Genomic DNA, 12,013 nt, shown 5'->3' with positions numbered 1-12,013 from the left:
ACCAGACCCCCTATGCAGTAAATTGCGTTCGTAACATATTTTAATATTTATGGCACGCATTATGTGAATGAAACATAAAAGTAGACTTTCTAAGGAATAATATAAGGCAATTTTGATTTATAGATCTGACACAGGTAAATTTTCCTTGAGACGTTAGAGTCTCTCCTTATCTACGACAATGATGGAAGCCGAAGAAATGGATTAAAATTTGTGCCATGGTCGGGAATTGAAACTCAGGTCTCATTGCTTGCTATGCTAGGCATAGCGTATCTGCCTAGTAAACAATGAGACCTGGGTTCGGTTCGCGGCCATTAATTCATTTTTTTCGCTTCCATCTTGGTCATAATTATCCTGATCGATGAGCTTAATGTTCCCAGCATAATTTGACCTATTTAGATTATAATCTGTAGCCGTTGTTTCACCTTAATGTTCAAACTGATAACATTTGTTCAAGATTTTATCAGCTTTCGTGGCCACTTGTTGACAAACTGCCTATTGGCTTCTGTCTCGGGTTCTTCGGCCGACGTTCATATAATGATTTCACTGACGTTTCGCCAGCACGAGTGGCTGGCACTGTCAAAGCTTCACCCTCCATTGCCGGTGGTGAGTGTGAGCTTTGACAATGCCAGCCACTCGTGCTGGCGAAACGTCAGTAATGTCATAAACACGAGAAATCGAGTAGGGAGAAAAGTGGCAGCGGTGAAGACACTAGCGTAGCCGGACGGTGTCGCCTTACCAGGAAGAGCACGGAGACGACGACGACCCCCGTCTTGAGGGAACAGCCGCAGCAGCAGTGCTGCAGGCACGCCATGGTGGGCCGGTCTCGGAGTCGCTGAGGAAGAGCGGAGCTACACCAGGCGCCGTGCGGTTGTCGCATCCATTCCTCAGAACGCAGCTACGGGGAAGTGGGGCCGTCGCTACCTGCGTGCAATAAAGAGCTGGCTGTGAGGCGGACTGCGCCGTGTGTTCGTCAAGACAGCAGCCACTTTAGCATAACAGCGTTGCTAATACATATGTTTTAGGATAGGGCCCGCCTTTAGCAAAACACAATTTTGTTTTTTAACCCAAACACGTTTCACTGCAGTTGCAGCATCTTGGTTCAAATGGCTCTGAGCGCTGAGGTCATCAGTCCCCTAGAACTTACAACTTCAACTGTTCCACTCGCCGCCATGTTTGTTTTACAGCTGGTAAACAGTGAAACAGTGATAGCGACAGCTCAATATATAGTATTTGACAGTGGTAAAGATGAGGAAAAAGAAAATGTAAGTGAAACATAATGTAAATACACACACACACACACACACACACACATCAATCATAGAAATAACAGTTTTCAAATCGTAGTTTTGGCTTAAACGATTTATCTACTTTAAGGTGTAAGTAGTTGCAGATGACAAACTGGGTAACAAACAGTCACTGTAGCAACACAATACATCACAAAAACCATACCATGTGGTAAAAAGGTATGAATTCATAATTTTAAGTGTTTTTTCAAATATCTGTAATTACGATTTAAAAACTTTACATGTATACAAACAGTAAAGAACGTTCTTTATCTCTAACAGCCATAAAATAAAAGCCCACTGGAGACGCTGCAGCCGGCCGGTGTGGCAGAGCGGTTCTAGGCGCTTCAGTCTGGTACCGCGTGACCGCTACGGTCGCAGGTTCGAATGCTGCCTCGGGCATGGATGTGTGTGATGTCCTTAGGTTAGTTAGGTTTAAGTAGTTCTAAGACTAGGGGACTGATAACCTCAGATGTTAAGTCACATAGTGCTCAGAGCCATTTGAACCATTTTAGTGGAGTAAGACTGTAACACACAATTAAGCACAGCGTTCACAAGATTTTTTCGACTGAAAGACTTCAAAATTTGAACAGAATATATTTTTCTACGTACACGACCAGTTGTACCTAGGAACAGATTTTCACATTTGCAAAAACCTCACTTTTTCCGAGTAATTTTTTGCAGAAAAATCACACGCAAAGTGAATGCTATCATTTCAAAATGGAATAAGAAAATGAACTGAGCTTCTATTACAGGGCTAGTTAGAGGCGAAAGGGTGACAAGTGTTCCGTGGTAGAACACTCTTCATTATAGGAGTAGGCTGAATTGTAGAAAATAAGGTAATAATCACAACAAACGTATAATTCATAGGCCTGATTCTTCTTATTACTAACTGGTATAGGCATGCGTATACAGAGACAGGCAATCGTATACAGATGTAAACAGGCAGAATACGGCGCAGCGGTCGGCAACGCCTTATAAGACAAGTGTTTGGCGCAGTCGTTAGATCGGCCACTGCTGCTACGATGGTAGGTTATAAAGATTTGAGCGAAACTTCCTGGCAGATTAAAACTGTGTGCCGGGCCGAGACTCGAACTCGGGACCTTTGCCTCCTGCGCAGGAGAGCTTCTGTAAAGTCGTGCTTGGGTAGCTCAGTTGGTAGAGCACTTGCCCGCGAAAGGCAAAGGTCCCGAGTTCGAGTCTCGGTCCGGCACACAGTTTTAATCTGCCAGGAAGTTTCATATCAGCGCACACTCCGCTGCAGAGTGAAAATCTCATTCTGGAAGATTTGAGTGAGTTTGAACGTGGTGTTATGGTAGGCGCACGAGCAATGGGACCCAGCATCTCCGAGATTTCCCGTACGACCATTTCACGATTATATCGTGAATATCAGGAATCCGGTAGAACATCAAATATCCGACATCGCTGCTGCCGGAAAAAGATCCTGCAAGTACGGGACCAATCACAACTGAAGAGAATCGTTCAACGTGACAAAAATGCAACTCTTCCTCAAACCGCTGCAGATTCAATGCTAGGCCATCAACAAGTGTCAGCGTGTGGACCGTTCAACGAAACATCATCGATATGGGCTTTCGGAGCCGGGTCCACTAGTGTACCCTTAATGACTACACGATGCAAAGCTTTATGCCTCGCCTGGGCCAGTCAAGTTCGAAATTGGACTGTTGATCGGTGGAAACATGTTGCCTGGCCGGACGATTGTCGTTTCAAATTGTATCGAACGGATCGATCCGTACGGGTATGGAGACAACCTCATGAATCCATGGACCCTGTATGTCAACAGGGTAATGTTCAAGCTGGTGGAGGCTCTGTAATGGTGTGGGGTGTGTGCAGTTGGAGTGATATGGGACCTCTGATACGTCTAGGCACGACTTCGACAGGTGACACGTACGTAAGCATACTGTCTGATCACCTGCATCCATTCATGTCCACTGTACATTCCGACGGGCCATGGCATTTCAGCAGAATTGCTACAGATTGGCTCCAGGAACACTCTTCTGAGTTTAAACTCTTCCAATGGGCACCAGGCTCTCCAGACGTAAACATTATTGAGCACATCTGGGATGCCTTGCAACGTGCTGTTCAGAAGAGATCTCCACACCTCCTAATACTCTTACGGATTTATGGACAGCCCTGCGGTAGTCATGGTGTCAGTTCCCTCCATCACTACTTCAGACATTAGTCGAGTCCATGCCACGTTCTTTTGCGGCCCTACAAGACATTAGGAAGGTGTACCAGTTTCTTTGTCGCTTCTGTGTATGACTGAAAGTATCCACTGATGATGGTCTAAAGGTGCCGAAACTTGTCCTGGTTCTCTGTATAATTATCATAATTTACTCTTACAGCTTTGGAATTGAACGATGATTACAGGTGTTTCCGACCATCTGCAGTGTACGAGGCCGCTATGAATGAAGCTAGTCGCGTGCAGCAGGGTCGCGGTGTACGAACACTTGAGATTCTCTCGTCCCGTCCCACCGGGTCCTTCGCGTAAATGTGTCACAGGTCTGGAGGTCCCCATACATTGGCGCAGCGCCCGTGAGTCTGTCGGCTTTCTGTCTGCGTGCGCGGGGAGGTCAGTGTAACCGAGGTCACCCTGACAGCCGTCTCCAGCTTCTGAGACCGCGGTAAATTTCTTTACGCTTGGTTCCGTAACAGTGGTGTTAAAAACAGGTGAGGAAACAACTCCCTCCTTATACACAGGCGGAGCATTGTTGGAACTGTGGACTCCCATTCTCGAGGACAGTGGTTCAAAACTTCGCTCCACCATCCCTGTTAGGTTTTCCATGGTTTCTGTAAAACACTTAAGGCTATGGGTGGAATGGTTGCATTCAAAGGGCACGGCCAATTTTCTCCGCCTTACTTCGCCATCCCGTCTTACACTCGGTGTGTAATGCCCTCTTATCAAGGGGCATTAACACTACTCTCCCTTCCCTCTTCTAAATCTACATATATTCCCTGCAAGCTAATGCTATCCGTTTGACAGGGGGTACTTTTTATCGTGGCATATTACCAGGTTTGGAAGCAAGACTTTAGAAAAATAAAGTCAAGTTGAAACTTCCTGGCAGATTAAAACTGTGTGCCGGACCGAGGCTCGAACTCAGGACCTTTACCTTTCGCGGGCAAGTGCTCTACCATCTGAGCTACCCGATCACGTTTCAGTATGCGTCCTCACAGCTTTACTTCCACCTGTACCTCGTCTCTTACCTACCAAACTTCACAGAACCTCTCCTACGAACCTTGCAGAATTAACACTACTGGAAGGAAGAAAGGATATTGCGGAGGCGTGGCTTTGCCACAGCCTGGGGTATGTTTCCAGAATTCCCGCGAAATGCAAAGGTCTCGAGTTCGAGAATCGGACCGGCACGCAGTTTTAATCTGCCAGGAAGTTTCATATCTACGCGCACTCTGCTGCACAGTGAAAATTTCATTCTGTAAATTCAAGTTGTTAGAATCTTGCGAACCAGAAGGAAGTTCGACAGTGTAAAATGATGGAAGGCGATCGAAATTCTGCGCAAAGTAGGAGTAAGATATAGGGAAAAAGGGGCAAAAAAAATGGCTCTGAGCACTATGGGACTTAATATCTGAGGTCATCAGTCCCCTAGACTTAGAACTACTTAAACCTAACTAACCTAAGGACATCACACACATCCATGCCCGAGGCAGTATTCGAACCTGCGACCGTAGCAGCAGCGCGGTTCCGGACTGAAGCGCCTAGAACCGCTCGGCCACAACGGCCGGCAAAAAGGGGGCAATGTACAATACTAACAAGAAGCAAGAGGGAACAATAAGAGTAGAATACTAAGGGGCAAGTGCTCGGCTTGAAAAATGTGTAAGACACGTATATAAAACTTTTCGCCATACTCCACATCGAAGAAGCAATGACGAAAATAAAATAAAGGTTCAAGGCTGGGATTAAAATTCGGGGTGCAAATATATCAACAATGAGATTTGTCGGTGACTATCCTCTTTTCAGTGAAAGTGAGGAACAAATTTTGAATACAATGAAAACTCGAGTAAATACAGAATATGGATCGAAGGTAAACAGAAAAAACACGAAAGTAATGAGGAGTACCAGAAATGTAATTAGTGACAAACTTAACATCAAAATGGGGGACCACGAAGCAGACGAAGTTAAGGAATTCTGGTACTTTGGAAGCAAAATAACACGTGACGGACGAAGCAAGGGTGACATGGAAAGTAGACTAGAAACGGCAAAGAGGGCATTTCTCGCCGAAAGAGGTCTAGTAGTATTAAACATCGACCTCAATGTTTGGAAGACTTCTATGAGTATGAGTTTGTGTGTGAAGCACAGCGCTGTACGGTAGTGGATCATCGACGGTGGATACCCCAGAAGAGAACTCAAGCGCCTGGAAGGTTGTGCAATAGAAGGACGTTGAAAATTGGGTGGGCTGAGAAGGTAAGGAATGGTGGGTTGTCTGCAGCAACAGCGAGGAAAGGAACGTACGGCAAATACTGACAAAAGAAGGGGCAGGATGATAGGACACGTGTCAAGATATAAGGGAATAGCCTTTATGGTACTACATGAAGGATTCCCAAACTGTGTTTTGCGGAACACCGGTGTTCCACGGGAAGTGAACAAGTGTTTAGCGAAAAAGTGTTTCTTAGTGTTGGTTCTGAAAACTTTGGAAGTTTTGCTTGGCCTCCTCCGGATAGTTTTCGTCCATCTTCAGGACTCTACCAGCGCAGTTCTTTCAGCATCTGCGTGACTCTCTCCCACGGGTCAAACAAACCTGTGATTGATTGATGGATTGATTAGGGGGGCTATGGGACTAAATGGCGAGGTCATCAGTCCCAAGCAAACATGTGACCATTCATGCTGTCCTTCTCTACATGTTTCAGTATCCGCTTTTGGTCCTATTTGGTACAAGTCCTACATTCTTCAGCAATATTCTACCATGTTCTTTACCACAATATTTTTGCAGAATGATTGAATTTTCGCAGCATTCGACTAATGAACCGAAGTTTGCAACCTATTTTACCTACGACTGAGGCTAAGTAATAGTTGCATTTCATATCACTACGAAGTATTACCCTCAGGTACTTACATCAGTTCACCTGTTCCAACTCGCTAATATTATAGTCACACGAGACTACGTTTTTTCGTTTTGTGAAATGCACAGTTTTACTTTTCTGAACATTTAAAGCAAGTTGTCAGTTTTTGCATCACTTTGGTAGCATATCAATGTCGCACTGAACAATGGTGCAGTATTTTTCAGGCTGTACCACATTCCGAATAGCTGTATCATGGACGAAAATTCCCACACACTTCGCTGGGACACATTTCAAGTTACTTCTGTATCTGTCGATGATTCTCCATGATAACATACTGCCTCCTTCCTGATAAAAAATGCTAAAATCAGTCACAAATTTGACGTGGTACCAGATACAGTCCTACTTTCTACATTATGCGCGTGTGTGTCACTGAAAAAATGGCTCTGAGCACTATGGGACTTAATATCTGAGGTCATCAGTCCCCTAGACTTAGAACTACTTAAACCTAACTAACCTAAGGACATCACACACATCCATGCCCGAGGCAGAATTCGAACCTGCGACCGTAGCAGTCGCGCGGTTCCTGACTGAGCGCCTAGAACCGCTAGACCACCGCGGCCGGCCTGTGTGTCACTGAGCCAAATACTTTTTGGAAGTTAACGAATGCTGCATCTACCTGACTACGTTGATCCATGGCTTTCTGCACGTCTGCGAGAATAATGCGAATTGGGTTTCACATGATCGATGTTTTGAGAATTCTGCTCGACGTACATCATTGCGTTTACGCTCAGAAAAAATTCTAAGATTCTGCAACAAAAGGATCTCAATGTCAATGATTTTAGAATTTACTTGCTTGTCAGACGAGTTGTCGATTCAGTCTTTTATGCAAAATATTTCGACAGTCGAACAGGTCGTCACGTGCTGCGGGTTTTCCTGTTATGTGTATTCGCTGCCTAAACTCCAACCACACTGGATTATATTGGAGTCCATGCAGTGCATATGCAAAACAACACAGGTCGGAACACCAACGAGGTAATCAGCTGTCGAAATATTTTGCATAAAAAATGGAACCAGCGATTCGACCGAACACCCAGCATTACGCCATTAAACAACGGTGCTATTACAGTCCGATGGGTCACGGGACATTGCTTCAGGGTCTGGTGAACCGAGCGAGGTGGCGCAGTGGTTAGACACTGGACTCGCATTCGGGAGGACGACGGTTCAATCCCGCGTCCGGCCATCCTGATTTAGGTTTTCCGTGATTTCCCTAAATCGCTCCAGGCAAATGCCGGGATGGTTCCTTTCAAAGGGCACGGCCGACTTCCTTCCCCGTCCTTCCCTAATCCGATGAGACTGATGACCTCGCTGTCTGGTCTCCTTCCCCGAAACAACCAACCAACCAACCAGGGTCTGGTGACGACCGTCCATCCAAGACAAGGTGCAGCTTTCTGCCTGTTATGAAACTTGATCTAGTTACAAAAATTTGTCGTCACATTATTTCATAAGGAGTCGGGTCAATATCTGATAAAATATTTTTCGTGAAAATAACTGTTGCACAGCTACACTTTTTTCTTATTTCTTCGTTCGCTACTAATTTCAGAGTCGCAGCCTTTTAGTCAAACGGTCAAATAGACCAAGCTGTTACGCTGCAAACCGGCATCATGGTTGAAGTGATGTTGGGGGGTGAAGACACCGAGTTGCAGAATGACAGCTTAGGTGATACGAACGAGAAAGTGCGCTTCGGGATGGAGCAGGCTGCTTCATCACAACACTAGTTTTTCTCTTACGGTTTGATGAGCCCCAGTTTTAGAATTGCAGAGCTATTGTAGTAGAGTACCCAATGGGGTGCTACGCAGAATAACGTGTGGTCAGCCACTGATAAACCACAACATTATGACCACTGCCCACACAACGTTGGATGCCGCCTGCTGCTGTAGCGGACAAGTAACGCGCTAACAAAAGTATGTAAGCAGAGCAGACGCGGACGGCGGATTACCCTAACGAAGATACGGACTGCAAATGGGGAAATCCATTGAGATAAGACTTCGACAAAGGGCAGATTGTTATTACGCAGAGGCTGTGAACGAGTATCTCGAAAACGGCGAAGCTGGTCGAATGTTCACGTGCTACTGTCGTCAGCGTCTACGGAAAGAGGTAGGACAGTGAAACTACCACTAGGCGCTAATGGTTGGACGTCCACCACTCTTTACAGAAGGTGGGGTTCGGAGACTTGTCTGGTCCGTAGAGTAGAATAGAGGGTAATGTGTAGCATCTCTGCCGAAAGAGCAAAATGCTGGTGCACGCGCAAGTGTTTCGGAGCACACCGTTCATCGTACGTTCCTGAAGACGGAGCTCCACAGCAGACCACCCCTACGTGTTCACATGTTGACCCAACGATATGGTCAGTTACGACTGCCATGGGCGCTGGGCCGACCGTCGATCATTGGAAACATGTCGGCTCTTCTGGTGAGTCGGCTTTTTGCTACACTAGGTTGATAGTCGTTTCCACAAACGCTTTCATCGAGGTGGTAGTAATCAATGATACGCTGACAACTGCGAGCCATTTGCATCGCTTCATGATTAATGTTTTCCACGACGGCGGTGTCATCTTTCAGCGGTATGACTGTCCGTGTCTCGGGGCCAAAACCGTGCTACAGTGGTTTGAAGTACATTACAGTGAAGTCACGTAAATGTCTCGCCGACCAAATTCGCCTAATTTAAATCCCGTGGAAATCAGTGGCCCGTTATTTACACGAATTACATGACCCGTGAGTAGCCACATACCTCCACAAACCTGCAAACTAACTGTCCGATCCCTCATACGCACAATCAGTAATGCATTTCGTACCAAAGACGGACAAACGAGCTATTATGCAGGTGGTCATTAAGTTTTGGCTCATCGGTGTAGAGTACAGTGTACAGTGTACAGTAGGAGAGTTGGTTTGTTAAGTTGGTTGTACTGAACAATACGAATTTGTTTCGTGAGGACCCCCATATTCACAGCATCAAATGTTGTCCCGGATTACACTTTACACAGCACTCCAAAAAAAATGTAGATTTCAAAACGAATTCTTTAAAAGTATAACTCTTCCAGTGAACTTTCAAGACTAGAAGGCACGAAAATAATGCTATACAGTTTTGTATCCAAACAGTTTTATTGGTGAAATTTGCTAAATCAGTGTTTTTCAAGTTTATTTCAAATTTATTCACTATGAGGAGCATTAAACAATGCCATTTTTGCTGCTTTTTTGTCAATAAACTACAGGAATACCTCTAGAGTCTGACAAAAAATGCGTATTTTAGAATCTTGTCATCACGTTGTTTACTCGCCGTGCAAACCTTGTCAGGCTGGCCATAGATTATTCTTACAGTCTATCAGTGCCCGCGAAAGGCAAAGGTCCCGAGTTCGAGTCTCGGTCGGGCACACAGTTTTAATCTGCCAGGAAGTTTCATATCAGCGCACACTCCGCTGCAGAGTGAAAATCTCATTCTGGAAACATCCCCCAGCCTGTGGCTAAGCCATGTCTCCGCTATATCCTTTCTTTCAGGAGTGCTAGTTCTGCAAGGTTCGCAGAAGAGCTTCTGTAAAGTTTGGAAGGTAGGAGACGAGATACTGGCAGAGGTAAAGCTGTGAGTACCGGGCGTGAGTCGTGCTTCGGTAGCTCAGATGGTAGAGCACTTGCCCGCGAAAGGCAAAGGTCCCGAGTTCGAGTCTCGGTCGGGCACACAGTTTTAATCTGCCAGGAAGTTTCATATCAGCGCACACTCCGTTGCAGAGTGAAAATCTCAGCCGGCCGTTGGTGGCCGAGCGGTTCTGGCGCTTCAGTCTGGAACCGCGCGACCGCTACGGTCGCAGGTTCGAATCCTGCCTCGGGCATGGATGTGTGTGTTGTCCTTAGGTTAGTTAGGTTTAAGTAGTTCTAAGTTCTAGGGGACTTATGACCTCAGCAGTTGAGTCCCATAGTGCTCAGAGCCATTTTTTTGAAAATCTCATTCTGGAAATATCAGTGCTAAGTTCAAACATCAAATTCAACAGCAATATTTTCTAGCAAATGTTCTTCATCCACCGTACACAGTGCATGTTTTTGTCCATGGCCACTAGCAACTTCTATGTCTTTGATGTCATTTTGCAATCGAAACTGCCGGCCGCTCCGACCGAGCGGTTCTAGGCGCTTCAGTCCGGAACCGTGCTGCTGCTACGGACGCAGGTTCGAATCCTGCCTCGGGCATGGATGTGTGTGGTGTCTTTAGGTTAGTTAGGTTTAATTAGTTCTAAGTCTAGGGGACTGATGACCTCATTTACATCTACATCCATACTCCGCAAGCCACCTGGCGATGTGTGGCGGAGGGTACCTTGAGTACCTCTATCGGTTCTGCCTTCTATTCCAGTCTCGTATTGTTCGTGGAAAGAAGGATTGTCGGTATGCCTCTGTGTGGGCTCTAATCTCTCCGATTTTATCCTCATGGTCTCTTTGCGAGATATACGTAGGAGGGAGCAATATACTGCTTGACTCGTCGGTGAAGGTATGTTCTCGAAACTTCAACAGATCTTAAGTCCCATAGTGCTCAGAGCCATTTGAACCATTTTGAACCACTCGAAACTGACTGGTTTAATACAGTACTTGACAACACAGTGACAACTTGCTAACTCACATGGTGCCAGAATCCGTGTAGGGTGATTGGACGTATTTAAATTTAATGATTGTCGTCGTAAAGCACTTCCGGGCCATCGACTGCTAAACTTACTGTAATTGAAACAGTATCCGGATGAACCGTAGACCGGGATTAATGGCGGTCGGATAAACGAGGTTTGACTGTAGTAGCAAACACAGAAATCAAAGAATAGAACTGAGTGTAACAGTGCGACAGTTCGTTTCAGGAACAATGGTTTAATCTGAGTTTCGGCTAAGGGCGCGAATGGTGACCGGCAAGATTCATGGTTAACAGGACTGAACAATCAGACGAGTACCAGAATCCAGTTGTTTGTCTTCAGGTTATTCAAAGGAAGCTGAATCTTACGGCTGCGACAGCGGCGGTTGTGCGCAGTCAGGGTCTCGGGTGGATTTACGCTTTGGCAGTGGAAGAGCTGAGTCGACCCATTGCATTCTCACACTCATCTGCCAAGTAGTCTCCAACACATTCGTTCACTTGCTCGAGAAGAGCATCCCCGTGTGTTTGATTTAGGTGTTCTCAAAACTTGTCGGCGGCCGACGTGTTTTAAACAGGGCGAGGCATTTCTGGAAATACCTGGAGAACTACATATCGGATTAAAAAAATGTTGTAATAAAAGTTATTCGTCACAAAGGAGCTCATCCAGTGAGTCCAAACTCGCCCTCCATGCCCCACCCCTAGGGGGTGGGAGGGGGTTAGCTTTGGAATCTTAAACACGAACGCAAGTTTTTATTGCGGATTCGAAACCTCCCGGAAAAAATACATAACTTTTGTATTTATCATTTACTTTATAGCGTGATAAAGGGCGCTGTAGTTAGCAAAAATCCAAATATGTTAAAAACAGTTGAAAAATGACAATATCTCTTGAAATACACATCAGATTAGGATCCCAGTAAGTTAAAAAGGCTATTATTCTAAAATCTGTAATAAGAAATCAGTTTCTTTTACGGGAAAAAACTCTGATTTTCCAGAAATAATACATTGCTTTGCTTACACTGTTGGTGTAATTTCTTTCACGGTGCGCCGCG

At 45.5% G+C, this 12,013-nt stretch overlaps 1 protein-coding gene across 1 annotated transcript in view; it reads right to left on the bottom strand.

Annotated features, from left to right (window-relative positions):
* LOC126210532 (uncharacterized) overlaps window positions 1–12,013 on the bottom strand; it is a 35,862-nt gene that overhangs the window by 20,842 nt on the left and 3,007 nt on the right. The window contains exon 2 of the mRNA XM_049939784.1: window positions 737–921. Within this exon, the coding sequence (XP_049795741.1) occupies window positions 737–877 (141 nt within the window). The 5' untranslated portion in view covers window positions 878–921. The remainder of the gene's footprint in view (window positions 1–736; window positions 922–12,013) is intronic.

The sequence above is a fragment of the Schistocerca nitens genome, chromosome 10, assembly GCF_023898315.1.
Source record: "Schistocerca nitens isolate TAMUIC-IGC-003100 chromosome 10, iqSchNite1.1, whole genome shotgun sequence".
Lineage (NCBI taxonomy): Eukaryota > Metazoa > Arthropoda > Insecta > Orthoptera > Acrididae > Schistocerca > Schistocerca nitens.
Note: the sequence above shows the minus strand (reverse complement) of the source record. Positions and strands in the feature narration are given on the sequence as shown.